This window comes from Athene noctua, chromosome 2 (genome assembly GCF_965140245.1).
Source record: "Athene noctua chromosome 2, bAthNoc1.hap1.1, whole genome shotgun sequence".
In the NCBI taxonomy this organism is placed as follows: Eukaryota; Metazoa; Chordata; class Aves; order Strigiformes; family Strigidae; genus Athene; species Athene noctua.
In genome coordinates, this window is record NC_134038.1 from 109317586 (window position 1) to 109342739 (window position 25154).

Sequence of the window (25154 nt, forward strand, 5' to 3'; positions counted from 1 at the left end):
AAGGCAGCTGCACATGCACAGTCACCACTGCTGCAACAAGGAGAAAGACTGGTCTTGGTTAAGGTTTGGCTGATCAGGGAGCATTGTATGGTCCCCAGAATTCACAGCAATCCCTCTGCCATCCCTACCCAATGCTGATAAATGGGACCTGGAGGTCTGGCAATGGTGGCTACTTAGAGTGAAAAGGTGATTTAAAATAAGCTGAAAATCCATTTGGAAAGGGTGAGGTGGGAAAACTGCAAGTCAATAAGTCAGTTTGCCGTCTCAGTGGATGCAAGCTCACAGCAGCAGGTCTTTTGACTCGCCCTCAGAAATTAGCTGAGGTTTAATTCTTGATTTGCAGCCATCTGCCTTGGGAATTGACTGGAGTTGTTAGAAAAGCCTGAGCAGGTGTATAGGAGGTGACAGATTAAGAGAACAGCAAGATGTAAAGAGGCTCTTCTGGAAACCACCAGGAAGCAATTAGGATGCAGGAACGGTTTATTTAAAAGCATTTAAGCCAACAGGAGTGGCACATGCTGTTTGCAACAAGGCTGCCCTCTGAAAAGGAAACATTGCTTTGAAAAGCATGGACATAAGGACTAAGAAACAAGCTGAGAAGATGGAATATTAACAGAGTTTCACAGCCTTTGTTTGAATAGTAGATGAGGAATCAAAAAAATAAAAAGAAGAGGAAATGTCCTGGTGAAAAAACATGAGTGGATGATGTAAAAGCCTTTTTTAACCTGAGTTATAAGAAGGAGCGTCAGGCTTTCCAGGAGGTAATTTTGTTTATAATTAATCTAGGCACTTGTGTAGCCTATCATATTATAATACACGAGAGCACTCCACAAGCAGTAATGAACTCCGCTGCTGGTGAGAGAAGCTATTCATTAACTTGTTTGCAGATGCACTTTCATCTCCATGCTATGGACTAGCTCCTGAGCAGTGTTAAGGAGCTTGTAGTCTTTACCTGAGTGTGAGGGTTGTGATTCAAGGAAACAGCAGAGATGAGAATTTGGTTTAGGTCACCGTAGTGTCTCTCTAGTGCCCTAATTTTAAGACTTTCCTTTAACTTTACATCCTTCATTCATAACATGCAATTTTTGGATTAACAGGTGCAATCATACAATTATTACATTTTCTGCCATATAGATGTCTATTGGAGTGAAAAAGATAGAGATGTTTATTATCCTCACAGTTTTTTTAAAATATCTGCTTAGAAATGGTAGATGTTAAAGGGAATACCAACCTCATTACAAGCCCTTTTCTCCCAACAGTATTTCAGAGTGGCAAGTAAAAGTTCCATGTATTTCAAATTATTTGCAAATTCCCTTTTTCCTGTGGTTTTTCCAGTTTGCACTTGAGGTACAGGCCTAATTTTGTTCCTTTTCAAATCAAGGGGAGCAACTTGGGACCACAGGCCTGGCTCTTAAAGACATTGGGCTGCCACTCTGGCTGTGAAGATATCTTTGGGTATCCTTGGCAGCAATGGACAGGAGAAACCAGACTGGATTGAAAAGAGGCACCCAAAGTAATCCAAGCTCTTTTTCTTCTACTCTTTTTTTTTTTTTTTAAGAAAAAAAGCACAATTAGCGAGTCAGACAGGTGTTCCTGGGGCACACAAAAAGCTATTTGAAAGCACTGGGGGGCTGCATTAGCTGAAACTGCTTATTTAAATAAGTGGCCAGAGCTTTCAACACAGCTGCTGTGTTCCCTTTCAGATGTCCTTTTTTTCCCTGCTCCCTCCCCTCTAATTTGAACAAGCAGGTTAATTTGATGAAGTCCCTAGCTGCAGAAAACATATGCTGTTGCCCAAACCAGGAAGGAGGTCCCCTCTTCTCTATGAAACAGCAGCTTGCAGGGTATTGCTCACAGCTGTGTGCTGCAGCAAGCAGACATTTAGTAGAGCTTCTCATTGTTCTCATGGGTTTTAGGATTTATATGACCAGCTAAGGAGGATTTTTACTGTTGCTCAGGCAGAAATCCTTGTTCCCTGGGCTCTGCTATTAATTTGTCTCAGTGGTGATCTGGGGTTGATTCAAAAATGCTGTCTAGGCCGAGCAGCATCTGCCTTTGCATGGTTCTGCTCAGGTCTGCCTCCAGCTTAGTCCAGTGGATGCTCTCTGGTTATCTGAGATGATGTGTTTTTAGGCTGGTGGGAAGGAACACAAAAAAGAGAGTAACAGCCTCTATTCCAGCTCAAACCCACCTCCTCTCCATAGGAAACCTTGTCAGCCTCAGGTGAAACACTGCTCTCAAAGACTGCACCCCTTGGATTACTGCCACCAAGCATAATTTCATGGGCAGGGAGTCTGTGCATGCTGCTAATATGCTATTAAAATGTATTCATATAGGAAGGAAACCTACTACTGTTATAAATACAATTACTCCTTGGGACAGAGTCTGTGATCTTTTGATTAAAGATCGTTTCCCCTGTGTGTGCTGAAAGGAAGCTGCATTATTGCACTTCCTACCTTATAACTGTTTTGCTGCAGCCTTAAAAATCTCTTCTGACAGATTTACTGGGCTTTATATTGGTTTACAACACTGATTTCTTAAGTCACTGTCAGATAATGAAGACAAATATACCTCTTGTATAACTATTTCTGTGTGTTCATAGTGAACAATTTTAACAGTCCAAAAATGCTGCATATCTGTTAACTGATGAATTGCTGTGAGCACCAATGTGAGCACACTGGGAACATAATATTACATGGGTGTCACCTGGGTACAAATAGATTAATCATATTTCTTATCTCAAGAATAACAATATTCCACTAAAATAATTAAACAAAAAAGGGGCACTTACTGAAAAAATGTCCCAATTCCTGGAAAATACTTTTTTGGGGGTAAAATATAATCTAGTAGTGGATTGTGAAAATAATTAAAAAGTTCAAACATTGATCTCATTAGAAAATTGTAGCAATAACTTTGAACAGTTATCGGTGAGGCTAGTTTATCTTCAGAGATCATGGCCTGTGTTCTAGCAGTCCAGATTCATTGGTGGTTCTTGATTTTTCCCTCAGAAGACCTATGAATGTCATACAAGAGGGCACTCCAGACCTGTTCTGTTAATGCCACTAAGCTATGTAGATGACAGGAGGTTGGCTTTCAGAACACCAGCTACAGGCCTGATAATCCCCATAGCTGGTATTTCTAGTGTTCAGTGCAGTCACAAGATTTAAAAGCTCTCATTTTTCACTGGAGCATAACTCTGAAAATGGCAAAAATTAAATCTGTGGGTTCATTTTTCTTTCCCTTTACCCAGCTCCAGAGGCTGTCATACAAATCATTGTAAAATCTGTAGAGATAAACTTGTATATAGAAATACGTAGGAACATAGAAATACAGGTCTATAGGTATACAGATATATTTATAGATACATAGATAAAACTATCACTGGACGCAGAAAGTAAGGAACAGGGGCAAAATCTTCCCTAAATGCCAGGATCAGAGAGAACTAAACAACACCTGCCTGTCAACAATGGCAAAAATAAGCCAAGGTGTGTAGGTAACATCAATATGGCTTTGCCTGAAGCCTGAGCTTTGCTGGGAAACTCTACCATTGAGCTGGGCAATAAATGCTGACTCTTTCAGGGTTTCCACTCTTTTGGGGTGGAATAAATTTTGGGAAGTTGCTGATAGCACTGAGCTCTTGTTGAGCTGTGCTGAGATTATCTGAGGAAAGCAAAAGGGAAGAGCTGACACATTGATTGAAATCCTAGCACATGCAATTGATGAGACTTTTGCCGTTAATGTCTGTGAAGACAGGATTGCATACTCCAATTTATGAGGACTACTCTCCACCTTAGGGACCCTCATTGCTGGCCAGGTTGCACACTGGGGTTCACAATAGATAGAAAATTCCAGTGACAACATTGTCCTGGAGACTTTAGAGGCACAAAATGAACAGCAAGTCCAGGGTATAAGGAACAGTCTAGAGCTAACATGGAGGATAGGATATTATGACTTGATTAAGGGCAAGGAAGGTTTAGATGGAAAGCTGTGATAGCTTCTTAGTAAGATCTAGCACGTTCTGGAAAGACTCTCGAAGGAAATGCTAGAAGCAGAGCATCTGCAAATCAGAATAATAGTAAGGCTTCTTGGGTGAGAAGAATTGCACAGCAGGATGAGAGACTCTGTAGCTTAACTCTTAGCACACATGCCATGTGAAAGGTGGAGGTGAAGTGAAAGCTCAAGCCTAACAGCAAGTAGTGGATTTTGTGGGAAATGGTTCCAGGCAATAGTGACTCCTTAGGATTCACCTGCTCTCCACAAAGTTACAGTACTGCCTGGTCTTCAGAGGTTGCTTTTTCTCCGAAAAACCTACAAAACTATTTGCAAACAGATACTGAAAGGATTAGAAGTGTGTCCCATATTGTCGATCTGGAGGTTATGTTCTCCTTTGAGGTGTTTTCTGGGTGCCAGCACATTTCTGATACTGAGCAGAGCAGAAAGCAGAACCTTGGAGCAGCTTTGGGCTGCACAGCCTTGTAGCAGGAAAAAAATAAATAACAGAAACAGCTGACTTCACCTTTTGCTCTGATTAGATGGGGCAGTCAGCACTGAAAACTGCTTGATTTTTTTTTTCCTAAGAATAGCCTTCTGAATCACTTTTAATCAAGTTCAAATGGCCAAGTCTCTGCTTTAGTAATTCTATAAATAAAATTTGACGGGGATACCTTCAAAACCAATATCCAAGCACTTAAACAAGTTGTGTCAAACTCAGTTCTGAGTCCAGCCATGTAAATCATTGCCAAATATCACACAGCTTCATGTCTTAATCCTCTGAAGAGATATCTAATGCTGTGTAATTCTGTGTCAGGAGGACAACAGCACCTGTGATGTGTTTCAGGGTGACACTTACAGCACTCTAAAGAAAATGGTAATCCACTCAGATCCAAAGTCTGGTCTTGTAGGATTTGAATAGAACATCTTCTGCCTTGATAGAAAGGGGAGTTACAGGACATAAATCCGGGCTGAGGGCTGCATTGCACATGCACAAACACAAGAGTTTGAAGACCTTGAGAAGATCTGACTTTCAGTCATTGTCGATGAAATTAGCAAAGAAGTGTGTTGGGTGATCTGTATCTGATTAATTTTCTTTTAAATCCCTACATTCATTTTACAAATGAATGAGCTTCCCTTGGTTTGTGAGTGTATGGATCTTGGTTTCTATCACTGAGCATGCTATTATTGAGCTCTTTTTCTTATATCTTCAGATTTTCTGGATAGGAAGCTCTAAGGCTTTGTGGGGTTAAGTCTGTTTTCCACATTAAATTTTCCACCAAAGACAGAAATATGTGCCACAGTGTTACTCCTATTATAATATCTCAATAATGCCAGTTATATTACAGCTTTAAGGTTGCTTATTTGAATGGCTTTAGTATATAAGTATGCCACTCATTTACTTACTGCTATTAGACAGATCATAGAATCACAGCATCATAGAAATGTTTGGGTTGGAAGGGATCTTAAAGATCATCTATTTTTAACTCCCCTGCCATGGGCAGGTACACCTTCCACTAGATCTTGTTGCTCAAAGCCCTATCTAAATCCTTCAGTCCTTTCTCATTATTTAGGCACCATTAAGTCAATGGGGAGAGAGAACAAAAGGAGGCGGCTTTGGACTGTAGGTTAATGCAGCTTCAGAGTACAGGATGTAATCAAGGGTGGTGAGAAATAGGGAAGACAGAAAATGGGTGCTGTCTCAGTTTGGATGTGTTGGTGAATTTAAGATAGCTTTTAAGTCAAACCCAGATTTTCATCTCAGTTAAAACTGAGCATTGACTGAGCAGGATTTAGGTGAAAGAAGCATGTCAAACGTATAACATTACTTTAAAATAACTTTTTAGGCATGCTCACACCTGCTTTCTTAGAGATGGAAGCGAAAGCTTCACTGGTGATTTTTACCTCCCCAGTGTCTAAGGGGCCTAAGACTTCAAACCCTGAATCCAGTCTGTCTGTCTACTGTGATGTTTTTATAGCACACTCACCATTAAAATGCAGAACTGTTTATTAAGACCTTCCTTCCATGTCAGCCTCTGGGTCTATACACAGCAGGTGAGTTTGTGTCACGCCTTGTTAAAGAGTGACATGTTAAAGTGTGACAGTCTACCTCTGTGCCACTTAGTTGTCTGCAGAGGTGGGCTGTTTTATCCTGGCAGATATCCAGCCCATTGCATCCAGTCCAGGCTTGGTGTTTCTGAGACCTCCTGCCCTTAGGATCGCTGTCAACCACATGCCACAATAAAACCATCAATAGGTAAATAATTTAACAAATTAGGCAAGTTTTACAAAGATTCTTAGCTATGCAGACAGTATTTGTACATAAATGAATGCATATTCAGGAGAAAGGCTGCTCCAAAGAGGACACTAGCTTGAGACTTAGGAGACCAGGCTGTTGTTCTCCTGCTTTATCACAAACTCATGGGTGATTCTGAGCTGGTCAGTCAGCAGTGGGGTTCAGAGGAAAAATCATCCCATCCTAAAATGAAAAGGAAGATTTCCCACCAGAGCTGTCTGTCTTCATGGGGGACCCTAGAGTTTCCTTCTACATTAAGCACCTGTTTTTTATATAGTATAGAAGAATCTCTGGTTTTAGACTTAGCTGCTATCTTTAAAATGGCAATAAAGCACAGTCCTTCCAGATAAACTCTACACACTCACATTGGTGAGTGTGAGATAATCTGATGCTATGGTAACTGGGTCTGTGAAATCAGCTAAAGATGGGAGTAAGAAAGCTGTGATGAGCAAAATGCATAGGTCTCTCTCTTCTAAGAAAATAATATTTTATAATATGTGACAGTTAATTTTGGTTCTTTTTTAAATACAAGCAAATTGGCGTGATACCTGGGGTGGTGGAGAGATGTTTGTTTGTCACTCCCTCAGGCTGTGAACACTGATTTGAGCATACAAAACCCAGTTGCTCTATGTATTTGTTAATCTGACCCGTAATCTCTACTGCCATTCAATTCACCCAGATTCCAGTCCTGTGCCTGATAGCATCCACATTTCTGACCAGCTGGGCACTACAAAAGCTCTGAGAACATGAGCAGCATTGGAACCCCTCTATGCTGTCTCCAGATTTGGAAATAGATAGTTTATTTCAAATAAGTAGTCTGTGAGAGATATAAACTTCAACACTGAGCACCTGTTAAGTTTCCTTCTCCTTCAAAGACTGTGCAGAAACCAGAAAAAGTGAGAAGTGCAGAATCAGTGAGTCATGCACATCATTCTTTTAGAGTCGATGGTATAAAGTCATGCCTATCAGCAATCTAGAAGACTTGTTTCTAATCAGTAAGTTTAAGATTAGTAATTGAATGGTAATGCTAAAATCTTTTATCTCTGTTGGAAATGGTTAGATCTTACAGGTGTTTTCATCCAGAAAGCTCTAAATTATAACTCTTATGTGACTCATATTTTCAATAGTCAAATATACACACACCTTGAGGAGTGTACAGGAAACCTACAGCATGGGTGTCACAGAACGGTCATTTTGTAACAGTGATCTCCTTTCTCATCCACTTTGTGCAACCTGACAATAAGAGGATTTCTGTGTGCTTAGTTAAAAAGAAAACCACCAACTTTGAAAGTCTGTATTTCTATAAATTTTGTGGAAACAAAGGTTTTGTGAGTTGGTAAGAGTTCTGTATATGTGTGGATGTAAAAATCTCCTTTCTTCTGTGTTGGTCTAATTTAATGTCTTCCATTGAAGATTTTTTTTTCCACTGTTCCACTAACCAGTTGTTTCTTTTCAGGAAGGAAAGTCAGAAGAGAAGGAAAATGTCAGGAGTATACTAACAGATTGGATTTTTCCTTTGTGTCTCCATTCAGGTCTCTTTAATAAGCCTCATCGCCAATTCACTTGGATACTCTGAGATGGGTCCCATTAAATCTCTCAGGACCCTCCGAGCTCTGCGACCATTAAGAGCATTGTCACGATTTGAAGGGATGAGGGTAAGACTATATGAAGCATTGATCAAAGATCAACTGTGTGACATCAAGCATGTAACAAGGAACTGTTGCATGTGGTTTTATCTTCATTTTGTCTGCCAAAGGAAAGGCATTATAATGCTGTACCAGAACAACAATATCAGAAATTGATTGCAATTGTATCTTTACAGATATATCCTCTGGTGGATTTAATGATAAACTAATCTTGCTGTGTAACTTTTCATATTGCTTTTTAAAAAACAGCTTTTTGGCTAAGGAAGTATCTGGCTGACGATTACCTCTCAATTATAAGACATATTCAGGGAATAACCAAGCTACAAGTTTGCTCTCTGCTTTTGACATGTCTTAAAATGAGACTGACTGGGAAAGTCCTTAAGGACATTTTCCCTAATAATTAAAACAAAAATTAGAAATTCTAAAGATAGGGAAAGCAAATGAATGACTATATAAAATCATTCCTTTGAACAGACTGCAGTTTTTAATGTGGAATGTCAAGGTTAACATTAAAACCATATCGCTTGTGCTTGTTGCTCCATCTTGTGCATCCATCTCTTTCTCTTCTGCATTCGTTTGCCACTGTGGCTATATCTACACAGCATATCTGTTTATTGTTAAGTCTACCTGCTACACTGATCAATTATTGCCTAGATAAGCACTTTATTTAACTCCTTGCACCATGCATAACTTCCAGATGGTGACAACTGTGTTCTGTATGAGCTGAGGTTACTGCTAATCTTGCACATTGCATAGCAAGATAAAGCAAATCTGTAAGAAAATTACATGTAAACCAACTTACATCATCTGACGATCCCAAATCTATTAGGCCAATGAAAATGCTACAGCATTCATACTGAGGTATATTCAGGGTCAAGCTTTCCTGTAGACAAAAATTTTGTCTGAATCATCAGTGACTAAAATGTGTAGTTCATGCACTGAGCTCCTAGCAAGTAACTGTTCTCATTACAGTACCCTTGCAGTAGGACATACTGAAGGCTAGAGAGTCTGACTAAGATAACCCAGGAAATATGGTGACAGAGCAATTTATGAAAACCCTGTACACATACTTTGCCTCTTCTGTGGATGACCAGAATTGGGGCTCTATGTCTTTGGCCCACAGACCTTGTGATTATCTAAATCACATTATTTTTGCTGATGAAGATCAAACAAATCTACTTGCAGACCACTCTCTTCTGTGTTAGTAGCAAGACAAAATAATTCAAAAAGCTCTATTCATCTGGGCACCCAAACCTGAATTGTTTTGTTCACCACACTGTTTTCATCAAACACAGGCAATATTATAAATGTTATTCACAAAATAAAACAAAAGCAAACTGCAGATCGTCAGCTGGCACAAAGTGATGTTGCACTGCTGATGTTAATTAAAGCTCTCACTCCTATGTCATTTGATGACCTCACTCCAAGTCTTTATTAAACATTTGCAAATTGAGCAAATGTTGGTATCAGCAAAAGCTGCACTAGTTTAACTACCAGAATGATTTGTGCACATACTCTCAAATCAATTTAAATCTGGCTTATGAAGGCTTAGCTTCTACTAGTGGATTTGCAAGTTCAAGCAAAACCCCTATAACGTATTATAAGCTGACATAAGACTCATGACTTTGCATCAGTTTAACTAAATTGGATTCAAACCTGAAAAGCAGTGGGAAGACTAGCCCAAAGCATCAGAAAAGTGAAATTGAAATAAGAGAGAAATAACATGAAAAGGTTTGCATCTCTGAGAATAGCAAGAGGTTGTCTTGATGGAGATCTTATGTGGTGTAGACATATGCGCCAGCCCAGCAAGTTTCCTTCCTAACATGTTCATACTTGTAAGCCCCCCTGATCCCTGACCCAACATCCCTTTTCTTCCCTGTACCATTGCAATAGCTGAAATATATTCAGTCACTGAGGAGGTAGTGAATTAGCTTATAAAATATGATAAATTGTAATTGAGAATACGTGCTATTGGAAAATCAAATTATTTTATTTTTAGTTTGTCTAACCACACTTAACATGACTAGGGACAGTTGGACCTTTCATTATGAGGAGTTCATATGCTCCAAAATGTACAGGAAAATTGCCAGCACAGTGATGGATTAAATAACGATAATGTTGAGAAGCAAACACTGACGGTAAGAAAATAATAATAGCTTGCTCTATTATAATGTCTTCTTGAATAACTGAAAGATCTCTGCATGACTAGAACAGGACAAAGAAAGTTCCCATTTATACTGCAGTAAGACTTATTTCATTGACACTGTACATAACCTTTGGAAACAATTGGTCCTGAAGCAAAGGCACAGAGTAGCACTTCCATGGCCAAGAGGACCTGTTACTATCAGACTTCAGTCCTTTCCCTGTCTTCAAACAGTCTGGGACCTGTCTGAGTTTGACACAAGTCTCAGCAGCTCTCATCCCATGAGACACCTGCAAAATAAGGCTGAACGGTTGCCACCCTGCCTCTCTGTCCCCCAAAAAGCCCCCAGTAAGACCAGTATCCCACCTGACTGTTACTGTACACCCAGGGGGTTTCCATGCATGTGCCAACACCCTGCCTCACCCACTGCTTTCCAGGTCATACTAAGGCCCAGCATAAATTAATTTAGGGCTGCCTGTCCCAAATCATGAAGTCTCCAATGTCACCTCATGTGTTGTCCTTCAGGGAATTATTTCAGAGGTGTCACTTCCCTGCAAATTTCTTCCCAGCAAGGGAGGTTATTGCAGTATTTTAAAAGGATGAGTGGGATGATGATAGACCATTTAATGTGAAAATGATATAGGCAAAGTCATGGTGAGGCTGCTACAAGATACATCCAGGAAAGAAATAGCATAATTAATGCTAGTTAGCATGATTTCATGGGAATAGTTCTTGTAAAAATGATACGGTCCTTTGATTTGATTACAAATTATGCTGATGACGGTAACCGTGCTGATATAATATCCTTAGATTTCAGAGAGGAATCTGATACCACGGGACACTGTGATGAAAACACGAGCTTTGTACCAAGCCAAGTAAACGTATTTTAAATTAATTTTAAAAGGGTGATGGATCTCGAAAAGTAATCGTAAAGAGTGATGACACTGTAAATTCAGTGATGAGTGTCTTAGAATGAGAACTGTCCTTAATCTGGACTTTAACAGCACCTGGAAGAAAATATAAAATCTTTGATGACAACACACAAAGTGAGCGGAGTAGTATAATATTATGGATAACAGAATTATCCTGACTGATCTGGATCACAGTGAAAAACAAATCACTTGTACAACATGCATTTTAATAAAACCGCATTCATCATACACCTCAGGAGAAGGAAAGTAGATTACTCTGGCGGACATTTCTGGGAAAACAGCAGCTGAAAAGAATTTAGGGACTGGGATGACTGTTCAAAAGGACATAAGCTTTTGGGCAGGTCAGATAAATGAGGTGACTATTACAGTCCCTCAATATGCAGGGAAATAATCCAGCAAGCAGAGGGAGAAAGCAGTGGTTCAATACTGGCATTCCACCAAACTGCTGGAAATAGGGTGTTAGAAATGGGAAAGTCTATATGGGGTGCAATGAGTGTGATTAGAAATCTGAGGGAATGATGACAATTACAAAGAAGCTCTGTGTTTTTTAATTACTCAAAGCAATGTTCAGTGGTAACTCACCTTCAGTGAAGATGGGAATGATAGGAGAAGATATCTAACAGCAGATAACTAGTGCTTCAAGTACAACAAATTCAATCTAAAATTACAGCACCTGTTTCTAACAGTGAGGGCAAAGGACACCAGGAATAGATTATCTAACAATAAAATTTTTGTTTCTTATTTGACATCATAACACTGTAAATTAGATGTCTTTGGAAAAGCTGTGCCCAGCCTTCACTAGGAGTTATAGCCAGGGCCTGAAATTACTGCAGGAAGTCTGGTGGTCTCTGTTGTAGCACAGGGAGGATTAACATATCGTGCAAGTCTATTTCTGGATTTTAAATCTGAATCAGCTTCAGCTGAGGAGCTGGCTCATGAGATCAGGAGAGCTGGGGACAGGCACAGGCTACAGATTTGCACCACTGTGGATTAGGGCAGAGGGTGGCTCAGTTTCTAGGCTGTCCCTGAAGAAGTCACCCGGAAGGTGGTTTCACCTATAAAGGTACTGATGAAAATCAAGAGGTGTGAAACCTTTTTTAAACATGGTTATATATGTTGCTGTTCTTAGATGAAGCAGAAATTCAGCCTTCTTCATTGCAAAGTTTGCAGCTGAACTTTTAACATGATTTTATGAAAAGAATTTGCGTTTATAGATCCAGGTCTTTAAGTCCTCACACTTGTCTCAGTGCAAATCAGGAGTGTTTCCAGCAGACCAAATGGCATCATGCTGGCATAAGAGCAGAAGCAGCAAGAGAAGAATGAAACCCCCTGTTAATAATTCATTCAGAGAGGTGTTACAGGATTCGCTCCAGCCTTGTGTCATGTTTTGTTATCTACAAGCTATTGAACATATTTCAGCAGGAGGAAAAAGCAGGATTCAGGCATGGCCATTGCTTGCACTGATGGAACCTGAATGTCTGTGTCCTGTCACAGGGCTTGTGGGTGGGAGCTAGGTTCAGCAGCATATGTACCATAAATGCCGTTGTTTTGTCCTGACATGGATCAAAATTAAACAAAAATATTGTCCCACATAGCAGCAAGTGAAGGCCCCTTTGACAAGGGCTGAGGCTATATCTAAATAAGCCCTTGATCTGGAAATTATTTAGCATTTTGGTTAACATAGTAAATTTGGTCTTAAAACAATGAAGCTAGAAATTAGCATCCAAAACTGAAAGATAAAATTAGGAAGGAAAAAAACCAAACAGACAGACACTGAAAAGTCATCAGGAATGAGCCTATACAGACAAAAAAAAAATGGTCAAGCAGCTTTTCCTGTGTGAAAATTAGCTTCATTCATAAATGCACAAAATATAAATCTGGGTTTTGAAAAATCTACATAATTTTGTATTGTATATTGTAGATGAAGCTGCTGCTATACATGTGTGAAACCCATTTTACTCTTTCCGGGTATTTTTCTTCCTCAACAATGCAAAAATGATGGGGAAACGAATGTTACAGTATTAGCTTGTTATAAAATTGGACAGTAATACAAGAGAAAACAGGAGCTGACATTTTCCATAATCAGATTCACAACTGAATAAAATTTCATTTTATAGATCAATATCACCTTGTCTCAGTTTCAGAAACGTAGATGGAGAAGACGAAGAGCTTAGTGTCTGCCTACCAGATTCTAATCTCCAAAGCATGAGCAGGGATGGAGACAAATTCATGTAGTGGGGCTGGTGTCTGCAGCAGTGCTGTCAGGCACCTTTGCCTGGATCGTGCAATGAAAGCTGTGATTATGGAGAAACCTGGCTGACATAGAAGGGAGAAGACTATATTTTGTGATAGTGTTCTTCCCTCAGAAAATATCTTTAGTATAACGTTTGGCATGCATAAACGTCTTAATGTTCAAAACAGTAAATTACGTGCATCTTGCCCAGTTGGTGTACTGGTATTATAATGCTGCATTCAAAACCAACAGCTGTAGAGGGTCTGTAGATGGTCTGACCTTTATTTCTTTTGCATGGCTTCAGAATGGTGTCCAGTGCCAGTGCCATCATACCCACACCTTGAAAGTTCCTTTTGCTTTTCATTTTTATGTATGATTTTACACAGGGGTTTACACCCCTGTCTGGGTTGGTGTGTAGGAACTGTACAGAATGCCACAGGAAAAAAAGAATGTATTTTTGTTAAATTAGACTGCTTTCACTGTTTTAATCATGCATATTGATCAGACAGAGGAAGCTGGCTTTAGTACTGTATGTCTCAATCAGTTATTATTTAAATAAGCAAAATTTATCACAGCTAGAGTTCACATCCCAAGGACTATGGAGACCAGTATTCAGTAAAAGTTTTCAGAAATTTTGTCTATTTTGAGACACTTTGATGTACCCCAGCTGTTTCCAATTAATCCTATGATTATGAAAAACAGTTTGACTGAAGTGTATTATCCAGTAGGATCTGAGAGGTCAGGATGACTTCACAGATTGCTCCTGAATTAAAAGATTCCTCTTGAAAAAACATCATCCCATGGGTGGGATGTCAACAGATTAGCTCTTCAATTACAAAAGGAAAAAATAATCATGTATGAAGCCTTTAATGGTGGTCTGGCTCCTTAGGTAGTGTTAGTAGTTATCTACCTGTTGCCATGTGAGGGTTCAGCTTAGTTAATCAAGGGTGCACAACAGCTTGTTAGCAAAGTGTCTATGTAAGTGCTGACATTAATCCTGTTCTTTCTCTCCTGTTTCCCCCAAGGTGGTGGTCAATGCCCTCGTGGGAGCCATCCCCTCCATCATGAATGTTCTGCTTGTCTGCCTCATCTTCTGGCTTATCTTTAGCATCATGGGAGTGAACCTTTTTGCTGGGAAGTTTGGGAAGTGCATTAATAAGACAGAGGGAGATATGCCTTTAGACTCTAAAATTATTAACAATATGAGTGACTGTATACTCTATAATGTGTCAGGCACATTTTACTGGACAAAAGTTAAAGTTAACTTTGATAATGTTGGTGCTGGGTACCTGGCTCTGCTACAAGTGGTAAGTGTGACTGTCACTGTTGCTTATACCCACTGAAATTTTCAGTTTAAAGGCTCAGGTTAATCTCTATGCTTTTCTGGGTTTTTCAGTCTTACTCATCAGGGCAATGCCTTTCCTCAGGTGTAAATGAGTCATATTTGGTGTATTAATTTGGCCTAGAGATATTTATGGCAGCTTCTGATTTTAATTTGAGTTTCTGATGCATCACTAATACAGTCCTCTGGGAGGTGATTGGACTATTGAGGTCAATTAAAGACCAGTTTGTCAATACTGTAATCCAGAGCAGAGTTCAGTTCCAGAAACAAAAAGTCATTGTCCAGGAAGGACTATTCATGCAGACAGAGTGCACTGGCCTTCCTGAACAGTCTGGGACTTCATTATATCCTGCTGGGAAAAATGAAGATACAGTGCCTTCAGTTACTCACAGAGGAATCCTAAATTACTGTACTCTGGTCACCTTTCATGGAGATGTTCAAGAAGGACGCTGGTGCCTCTCATTCTGGTTCCTCACCTCATTTCCACCTGCTAAACTTAAGTCAGATTCAACCTAACTATGGAATGTGGTAGTGATCAGATTGCTGTAGCTCCATAGCCTAGTCTCTCTGGAAAGGTGTCGAGAGCATATTAGAGAAGAGACTGTGATCTATAAAGACAGAAGTAAACCACTTTTACAACCCTTTTCAGCAGCAAATGTAAACCATGGATAAACAGGTTGTATGCACTAAGATTTACTGTGTTGTGATGTAGTGCAACATAATGGAGCTGCAGAGGACTCCATCTTGCCCAGGCTCTGCCACTGGAATGCCAAGTGATTTTAGAAAAAATGCTTTGTTTCAGTTCCATGGGGCCCCCAAGTAAAATAGCGGTAACTATACTTATTTCCTTTGTTCATAATTTGCTCTGAAGCTTAGTGATGACAGGGGCTGGATAAACATTAGGAGTGTTTGTTGTGTTGCCTTTTATGTATGTAGAATTAAAGAAGTCCCTTGCTACATCCTTGGACAGGGAGATAACTTTCTTGAAGGACGTGTGATGACCACATTCCTTGCTTCTTGGATCAAAACTTGCATGCTGACAGCTGAATTCAGTTGTCACATATAGGCATCCACCCTTTGCAATGCAGTAGGGTACTGGCCTGGGCCTTCACCTGCCCTTCCAAGAGGGCATGAGACTCCCACAGGTCCTCACCACATCTACCAGCCCTTTTTCTTCCCATGATGCAAGTTTCCTTTCTCCCAGATATTTTTTCTCAGTCACAGATGCATGAAATAGCTCCATGAAGTAGTTTTCTGTTCTTGTAGAAATGCGTATCTTTATATACTCTGTTCTTGGTACACATACAGTTGAGTTTGAGATCTTCTGACTGCTGTCCATCAAGTCTTTGCTTTCATACCCTCTGGAAAGCAAAAAGTTTAGAATCACAGAATCATCAAGGTTGAAAAAGACCTTGAAGACCATCTAGTCCAACCATTAACCTAACACTGACCCTTCTCAACTACACCATATCCCTCAGTGCTGTGTCAACCAACTCTTAAACACCTCCAGGGATGGGGACTCCACCACCTCCCTGGGCAGCCCATTCCAACGCCTAACAACCCCTTCTGGAAAGAAATGTTTCCTAATATCCAGTCTAAACCTTCCCTGGTGCAACTTGAGGCTATTCCCTCTTGTCCTGTCATTTGTTACTTGGTTAAAGAGGCTCATCCCCAGCTCTCTGCAACCTCCTTTCAGGGAGCTGTAGAGGGCGATGAGGTCTCCCCTCAGCCTCCTCTTCTCCAGACTAAACACCCCCAGTTCCCTCAAGCCGCTCCCCGTACGACCTGTGCTCCAGACCCTTCACCAGCTTCGTTGCCCTTCTCTGGACACGCTCGAGTCATTCAATGTCCTTTTTGTAGTGAGGGGCCCAAAACTGAACACAGGAATCGAGGTGCGGCCTCCCCAGTGCCGAGTCCAGGGGTCAGATCCCTTCCCTGTCCCTGCTGGCCACGCTATTGCTGACACAAGCCAGGATGCCATTGGCCTTCTTGGCCCCCTGGGCATACTGCTGGCTCCTGTTCAGCCAGCTGTCAATCAGCACCCCCAGGTCCCTCTCTGACTGGCAGCTCTCCAGCCACTCCTCCCCAAGCCTGTAGCGCTGCTGGGGGTTGTTGTGGCCCAATGCAGCCCCCATTATTTGGCCTTATGGAAACTCCTCCAGTTGGCCTCAGCCCATGGCTCCAGCCTGTCCAGGTCTCTCTGCAGAGCCTCCCTACCCTCGAGCACATCAATACTCCCACCCAACTTGGTGTCATCTGCAAACTGACTGAGGGTGCACTCGATCCCCTCGTCTAGATCATCAATAAAGATGTTAAACAGGAGTGGCCCCAAAACCGAGCCCTGGGGGACACCACTCGTGACCGGTCACCAACAGGAGTTAACTCCGTTCACCACAACTCTTTGGGCCCGGCCATCCAAGTTTTTACCCAGCAAAGTGTGTGCCCATCCAAGCCACGAGCAGCCAGTTTCGCCAGGGGAATGCTGTGGGAAACGGTATCAAAGGCCTCACTGAAGTCAAGGGAGACAACATCCACAGCCTTTCCCTCATCCAATAAGCAGGTTCCCCTGTTGTAGAAGGAGATCAGCTTTGTCAGGCAGGACCTGCCTTTCATAAACCCATGCTGACTGGGCCTGATCATCTGTTTGTCCCGCATGTGTTGTGTGATGGTACTCAGGAAGAGCTGCTCCATCAGCTTCCTGGGCACCAAAGTCAATCTGACAGGCCTGTAATTTCCTGGATCATCCTTCCGACCCTTCTTATATATGGGTGTCACCATGGCCCATTTCCAATCTGTCAGGACCTCCCCAGTCAGCCAGGACTGCTGGTAAATGATGGAAAGCAGGAATGGACACAACCACTTTTGGTTCTTTCCATGACATAAAGTTGAACTTGCTGAGAGGAAAAGCTTTTATCTTTGGCATGTAATTATGGTATTCAGCTCACCCATGCAGGGTAGATTAATTTTGAATGCCTTTAATTAGTTTTTCTGTTCTATATAGTGTTTTCTTTGTCTTTTATTTAAACATCTAATCTAGCTGAGTCAGATTTAAAATACTGTGCCTTACCTGAAACTTCTTATCTTCTCCATCACTGCATAACAGATGCCTACTTTGTTTGGTGAAAAAACTCCATCATAGTAGTAGATATTCCTTCCCCATTTCTTTTATAAGACTCAAGCTTCAGCTTTCTGAAAATCTGTGTCTTTTCATAAATTAGCATTGCCTAAGCAGTATCCTGAAGCAGTCTCTTCTGCTCTTCTGAAGTAGCAGTTCCTGGGCACTTAGGACTGGTGATACTAGTTGCATCCAGCCGGTGGGACTGCCTTCTGTTGGGATCAGTGATGATGGAAGAAACAACTGATCATAAGGTGGATCTCAGCACATTTATGAAGGGATGGTCTGGTAGTGTTGTTTTCCAGCTGAAAATGTACTTGATGACCCTGCAGGTTTCTTTCAAACCTGTGATCCTGTATTGGGTAGCAGTTGCAGAAGTACAGAAGAAGTGCCATAAAAGTAGAGTCTGTGCAGTTTGGACAAAGTGATTATGGCAGGAAATGAGGGAGCCCAGAAACCTCGCTCAGCTGCTATGGCAGCTGCTGGCTCCTTCTTCCAGGAGGAAGGACAGGAGACAAATGCCATTAGGGGATTGATTTTAAGTTTCATCCTGCACCTGGAGCTCTTATGTCTGCTGCTAACGACAGTCTTAGGCAATAAAGTGTAAAGATGACACCCACAGAGAAGGGGCCCAAACATCTGGATCCCCTTTGCCAGACTCTAGCTGAGGAGCGTTGGTTACAGGTGCTCCTTGCCAAATATCCTCCATATGGGGTAGCATTTCATGAACAAATCACCATAGGAATTGCAGGAGATCAGTTAACAGCTTAGATCTCCTAAAGAGACAGACACATCCATGCGTCCTTGGGCATGTTGAGACAGCACGTAGCAATGATGAGATAAGCATTTTGGTTACAAACCTACGGAACCCAAAATATAAGCTTTTAGGTGGAACTTGTATTTTGACTGTTGACATTTTCAGCTGCTGCAACACACTCTTTAAGTAACTCTGAAGTTACCTTTGGATGACTGAATGTGTCTGAAAATCCAGATGGAAATACATAAAACAAATCTGTCTGCCTAATGTTCTGTCTTTACTTCTACAGCATCCTTGAAAGAAATGAGAAGTTGCTACTATGGAAACTTCAAGGCTTACTACTATCCAGAGCCAAACTTTCTGACAATGTAGTAGAGAACCACATGAAACTTTCCCCAAATATCCTTCGCTTTTTTTTCTACCTTGTTTAGGATCCACCGTGTTGTTCTGAAGATGCCACTTTATAATTAATGAGTCTCAGAAAATATTCATGTCAAGTGGTCAGTTGAGTTTCAAGATTCTCCAACTAACAAATGGGCCATGTCACAACAGATTACGGAAAAAAGGAGGTGGACTCTGCTCACTCTACAAGCAAGAGAAATGCCTCATTTATGGGGATGGAAAGATCTTTACTATCACAACTTTTTAATTTGCAAGAATGATGATTCAGTCTTCTGGGGATTTAATGCCCTTAAAACTCTAATCTAGTAGGAAAAAAATATTTCTGCAACCCTGTGCTTCATTAATACTTCTTCTGTATTTCCAGAATTGCTTTGCAGATCACAGCACCTATGTTCTATAAATCTGTATTTGAGCTGAACAAAGAAATATCTTAAATTTCCAGTAGGAATTTTGTATTTTCCTTGCAGAATTCTTTCCTTCACATTATCACCTCCACATATTTTTTGGTAATGTATCTTGAAATTCCAATAATCTATTGAAGAACACCAAGAAAACAAGTCGTCTCTCACTTAGCATCTGGCTTGCTTGGAAAAGTTGTCCTTAGACAGGAACAAACTTACATCCAATAAGCCCTACAACTCTTTGTCACTCTGGGACTCCAGATAAGGAATGGGAAGATAACAGAATTACTCCTAGACCAGTACAGCCTTCAGGAACTGTAGAGTTAATGCTGCTCATGCCAGGTTTGAAGTCATGACTGAGCTCGTAAATCAGCTACAAAATGGTCATGAGACAGTGGCATGTGTCTAAAGTTACTGAGTTACACGATCTCTTGCACTTCTGTAAACTGTAATGCTAGATTTTTCTTTCACTGTGGATGCAAAATGTGCAAAAAATCTGTGTTTCGGAGCAAACCCTAAATGGGTGCACCAGGGTAGATTTTTCCATATTTCCAAAGATCAGAAATAAGCAGTATTTCCCTGAGAAATTACTGGTGGAAATTCAAGGGGAGCAGAGGCAGTGCCTTTGGAGCCCGCATAGCCCAGTACAGTGCAGACCTCTGGGGTGCTCTGGTGGGTCTAGTGCTCAGTGGTGATCGCCCCATCAAATCATCTTAATGCAAAATAAACATAAAATATATGTTCAGTATAAAAATGTTGCTATAATGAAATTAAGCAGACTGAAAAATTCAACAGAAAAGCCAACAGATAGTGGAGTTAGCATAGCAAACTTAAATACGTGTAGTTTGGCTGTACTGTTGGTGGCTCTGTTCTAGCTTTCAGCCAATAGTAATGCTTAAAGAAGCATTTCAGAAATGCAAAGACTGGTGCTTCTGCTGTCAACAACAGCCATTTTTATTGGAGTCCTTTTCTAGAAAAAAAAGAAAGCAACCAAACTCGCAGATTTAAGTCTTGTTTTATTCTAAGGTACCATTTGGTTATGCAATAAATGGTTTGAGGATAGGTAGTGCGATCCCACCTATCCTCCTCTCTACTAATTTACTGGATTGCAGCTCTAACCACCAGTCAAATAACAAAATGTAATCCCATCCTGAGATGAGTTTATCAGTAGATAATCTCATCACATGACAGTTTCAGTAGAAAATGGTGGTTTTCTGGATAGCTTCCAGGCAGGATAATATCGCAAACACTCCCATGAAGATTTTGTCACTTCTTTATCCAGGGTGTAAGTGGTTACTAATTCCAGATAAATAATTTCTTTCCCCAGTGTTATATTTCTTTCATTCTCAGTATCTTTTCCCCTTTGCAAATGAAGTGTCTAGGGAAGCTTTCCAGAAGCCCTGTGGATTTTTAATTCTCTTACTTCTGGACAACTGGGAAAAACATAAAATCACAGTACTTCATTATCTTAATATTTATTTTTGTCAGATCACTTCATCATCTGTCATCACTATAAAGCCCTGTGCCTTGCAGTAGAGTCTCTTGTGTCTGTGGTACACATTGAGGGGTAAAATAGCTACTCAAAATATTTCCTCCCAAGTGGGAGAAAAGTACAAGCTAAGATCATATCATATTCTGCTACAAGGAAAGGATTTCTTGTTTCATTTCATCCACCTTTCCTGAATGGCACTTTGAGCTGGAAGATGCACGTGAATGTAATGACACCAGAAAATTTTTCATCATATTAGAACAGCAAAAAAGGAAAATATTAGAACAGTTAAGGAGGATCAGCATGACGGGTTCAAATAATTCTTTGTTTCAATAAAACTTCTAATCATTCCTTTAAACACTTTACATCTGAAGTGGTTTTTAACACACAATACCATGGAATAGATTGTCCAAAGGGTTCTGATTTTTGGGGTTTAGTCTCTTTCAAACAGTAGATAAAAATTAATACAATCTTTCAAGCGTTATTTTATATATACTTTAATAAAAAATATGATTGACCTCTTGTACATTTTCCTTTGGCTCAGTACCATTCAGAGAGAAATGAGAAGGTAGTGTTACCTCCAGGATTTAATTTAATAACAGTATACGATGGAGCATTTCTAAAAGTGCTGGATGTACCTATCTCAACACAAATGCCTGGGTTTCTCCTGGGAACCACTGCCCAAGTTCTTATTAATGTTATCTGGAATTGCATGCCTACACACCAGGAGAAAATTCAACCAAAGTGTCAGTAGTATGCAAAAAAATATGGAGTGTGGTTCCTTCGTGCACGCTAGTGTAAATCTGATTAGATGAATAAATATAAAACTGCCTTATTATCTGCTCACACTGATTTTAAATCTAGGGTAGGTCTAATGGGTCAGAAGTCAAATGAGGAACAACCCCAGAGAACTAATATAAAGGCAATGTGACTTAGGCCAGAGTCTGACCTCATACCAGGCATGTTTAGCATCAGGCTGCATCTAATGAGGGGCATATATTGATAGCAAAGAGTCATGGTTTTGCTATAGAATAGTAAACATCACTTCTATGTGTTTCTCCTAGGAGTGTTATTGCCTTTTCTCCATTGCAGGTTCCAGTAAGTGACACTGACTTCTGTGGAATCCTTTGTTTAAACAAACAAACAAAAAAATTAAAAATGCTAATTAAAAAAAAAAAAATCTGAACAGTAAAGCAAATTCCAGGCCCAGGCTCACAGCAGGTGTTGATTGCCTCTGCTCCTTTCAAGTCAGCTGTGATTTATGCAACTCCCTGGGCTTTAACACCACCCTGATTTACTCTATTTTAAAAGAGGACAGAATCCAAGTTTTGGTTAGATCCTACAGTGTAGTCACTGACCATCAGTCTGAACAAGCAATGTGGATGGGACCCATCTCACCTGCTCCAAGGCTTGTGCAGAACAGCACTCTGAGTTGTCCTTGTAGCCATATCTCCTCAAGACTTGAATTTCTTAAGGTCAAAGCTTCCAGAGACTTAAATTTGATGTTTTCTCTCCTTTCTATAATCCCTTTACAAAACTCTGTTTTAACCCAAAAAGTGCAGAAACTCAGAAAACATGAGTGAGAGAATCCAGGAGAAAACCATTTTAAATATCTCAATGAACATAAATTCATGGATATATACTGCTTTAAAGGAGAGGCATTTAGTTAATTGTGAGGAACGTACTCAACATTGCATTTTGAAAACTCATCACAGAGATGATATCATCATTTCAAGATATACTTATTCAACATGCTGAATTATGTAATTTGTGGGTTTTTTTCAGGCAACATTTAAAGGTTGGATGGATATTATGTATGCAGCAGTGGATTCACGAGAGGTAGGTCACTGCAAGGAAATGAAACATTTCCTTTTCTATTGACTTTTTCAGCATTCATGGCGTTTAACAACAACAAAATATATGCAGGTTGCCAGTCCCTGTCTTACTCTGGTTAAGACAGTTGCAGACCTTCATTTTTTTCAGCTGCTATCTAAGCATTATGACCCTGAGATAAAAACAATGTAGCCCTCAATTCTACACAACTGGTTTATCTATTCATACTGCAAAATTCCCAGCACAGAGAGGCACCTCCAGGGTGAGATTGAGTCAACCAAAAACCTAAATGGTCCTCTCTGTTTCTTCCACTCTCCCTATTGATTGCCATATTTTCCAAGGGTCTGACTTCTGACAGTAGAATTTCTTTCAAAACGCTAGATTTAAATTACATTCCCCATGACCCACATACTCAACAATCCCTGTATCTCCACCCTGAGCAAGGTTTTTCTCTGCAATCAGCAGCTCTGCCCAAGGTGGGTGGAGTAGCTCCTGGCAGCGAAAGAGGCTGGTGTGAGCTTCCAGCTCTGGCTTGAGATGTGCTGGGCACTGCCCAGTTCTTACCTGCATCCCGTTCAGCTTTCAATTTCTTCAAGGAAAAAAAAAAAAACAAAAAAAAACTACATTTCCCTTATTACATCAAATGCAGTTTATTTTTTATTGAAGGACCTGTCCCTTCTGTCCTTTCCCTCTTTTCAAAATATGAAAAGAACAAAATTGTACTTACTGTTAATTTTTGAGGTAGCTATCTGGTACTGGGAATTTGACAGGCTGAATTAAGTAACGGGGAGTCGAGTCCTAAGTGGAGGAATAAGGGATGGAAAAACCTCATGGCATCATAATGACAGAGAAGTGCCTTTGCATAACATAGCTCATGATGTTGATTTATTTTTATACTACATGTACATGTGTGTGTATTCTCCCTTCTGCTGAATGAAACGCGTGGGTTACACATGAGAAAATATGGCATTTAGGGAAATGCAAGCTTCTGACATCTGGGTTAGATACCTGGAGCTGGTGGGGCAAATCTGAGCATTTCTGCCAAATGTGGTACATATGATTTGAGGCTATTGGACTGCATGGCTCAGTTTTTTAGCAAGAGACGTTATTAATTTCCACCCTTCATAAAAGAAAAATTGTTCTTCTAAATACAGTGATTTTCAGTAGCATTTAATTAAACTGCTTTTGCTTTTTACAAGTACCATTAGTTCATATGAGATTAGGGATAACCTGAAAAATTATTCTTTTTCCCTTTTGTGTTCAGACTGAGAATATTTTATGGGATTTATTCTGAAGCTGCACTTTCTGGAACAGTGTGATTGCTGTGACAGTGTTCTGAAACATAGCTTAAATGACTGTGGCATTGCAGATGCCAGTAGTAAGCTTCAGAGACCAAGAAGCAACTGACTCTGCTAGTGAGAGTTACACTGTTTTTCCCACTTCACAATCTTTATTTCCAGTGGACAGCTTTCTTTTAACTGCATTAATATTTTGTTATGTGCAGAGATAGCGTCATTTTCACATTTTCCCTTTTCCCTTTGCAGTGTGAGGAGCAGCCTGAATGGGAATGTAATTTATACATGTACCTGTATTTTGTGATTTTCATCATCTTCGGGTCTTTCTTCACATTGAACCTCTTCATAGGTGTCATCATTGACAATTTTAACCAACAAAAGAAAAAGATAAGTAGTGCATATGCTACACATCAACTTGTGATTGCTGCAGAGACCGGGGCAAGGGATAGATTTATAAGCAGTGCCTTTGTCACATTAGCCTCAAGATTAACATCAACAGAACAGCTGCAGAAACCACCTTGCAGGAATTTTACAAAAGCTCAGTTGTAGCAGCCCCTAACATCCCCATAGGATGAGCATCCTGAAAATATAGGCTGGGGGGGTTATGTTCCCCACAGAAAGCAGTGAAGCAGTGAAACAGCTCCACGCAGATGGGATCTCTGCACAAACTCTGCCACAGGGGCACAAACCACCCTGGTGTCCCCCATGCACAAACACCACTGTCCTTCAGAGCAGTGCAACCTGTTCTCCTCAACCCATCACCTCCCTGCCTCAAGGTGCAGGGTCAGGAAGGAGCAGCCTGGGCTGAGGCCTGTGTTTCTCACTGCTTTGTAGGCTCTAAACAAAGGGCTGACATTCTTGTCTTTTCCCCTTTCATCCTGAACCTACCTCTAGTGCAGACAGACTCTGAGCCTTTCTCCTCCTGGGTGCCTGCACTGCTTTGTGTCTCCTGCCCTTTGCCTCCATGTGATAAGCAGCTCCTCGCACTGCATCTCATCAAGACCTTCATAGATATTTTGATGAAAGCTACATGAAAAGGGAAATAAGAAAATAGAAGAGCATGCAGCCCTGAACTCTAGATGGTGGCAATGGAACTCTTTTAATCAAAAGTAATAGTTTTGTTCTCACCCTATACTTAGGTGGCCAGGACATCTTTATGACAGAAGAACAGAAGAAGTATTATAATGCAATGAAAAAGCTGGGATCTAAGAAACCTCAAAAGCCAATCCCAAGGCCACTGGTAAGAAAGGCATGATTCATCTGAACTTTGTGTAATAACT

The 25154-nt window shown here is 40.5% G+C and overlaps 1 protein-coding gene across 2 annotated transcripts in view; it reads left to right on the forward strand.

Moving 5' to 3' along the window:
- LOC141957814 (sodium channel protein type 5 subunit alpha-like) overlaps positions 1 to 25154 on the forward strand; it is a 225414-nt gene that overhangs the window by 193346 nt on the left and 6914 nt on the right. For both annotated transcript variants that reach the window (XM_074899871.1, XM_074899870.1), the window contains exons 22-26: positions 7819 to 7941; positions 14266 to 14547; positions 22532 to 22585; positions 24124 to 24265; positions 25014 to 25114. In XM_074899871.1, coding sequence (XP_074755972.1) covers positions 7819 to 7941; positions 14266 to 14547; positions 22532 to 22585; positions 24124 to 24265; positions 25014 to 25114 — 702 coding nt within the window. The remainder of the gene's footprint in view (positions 1 to 7818; positions 7942 to 14265; positions 14548 to 22531; positions 22586 to 24123; positions 24266 to 25013; positions 25115 to 25154) is intronic.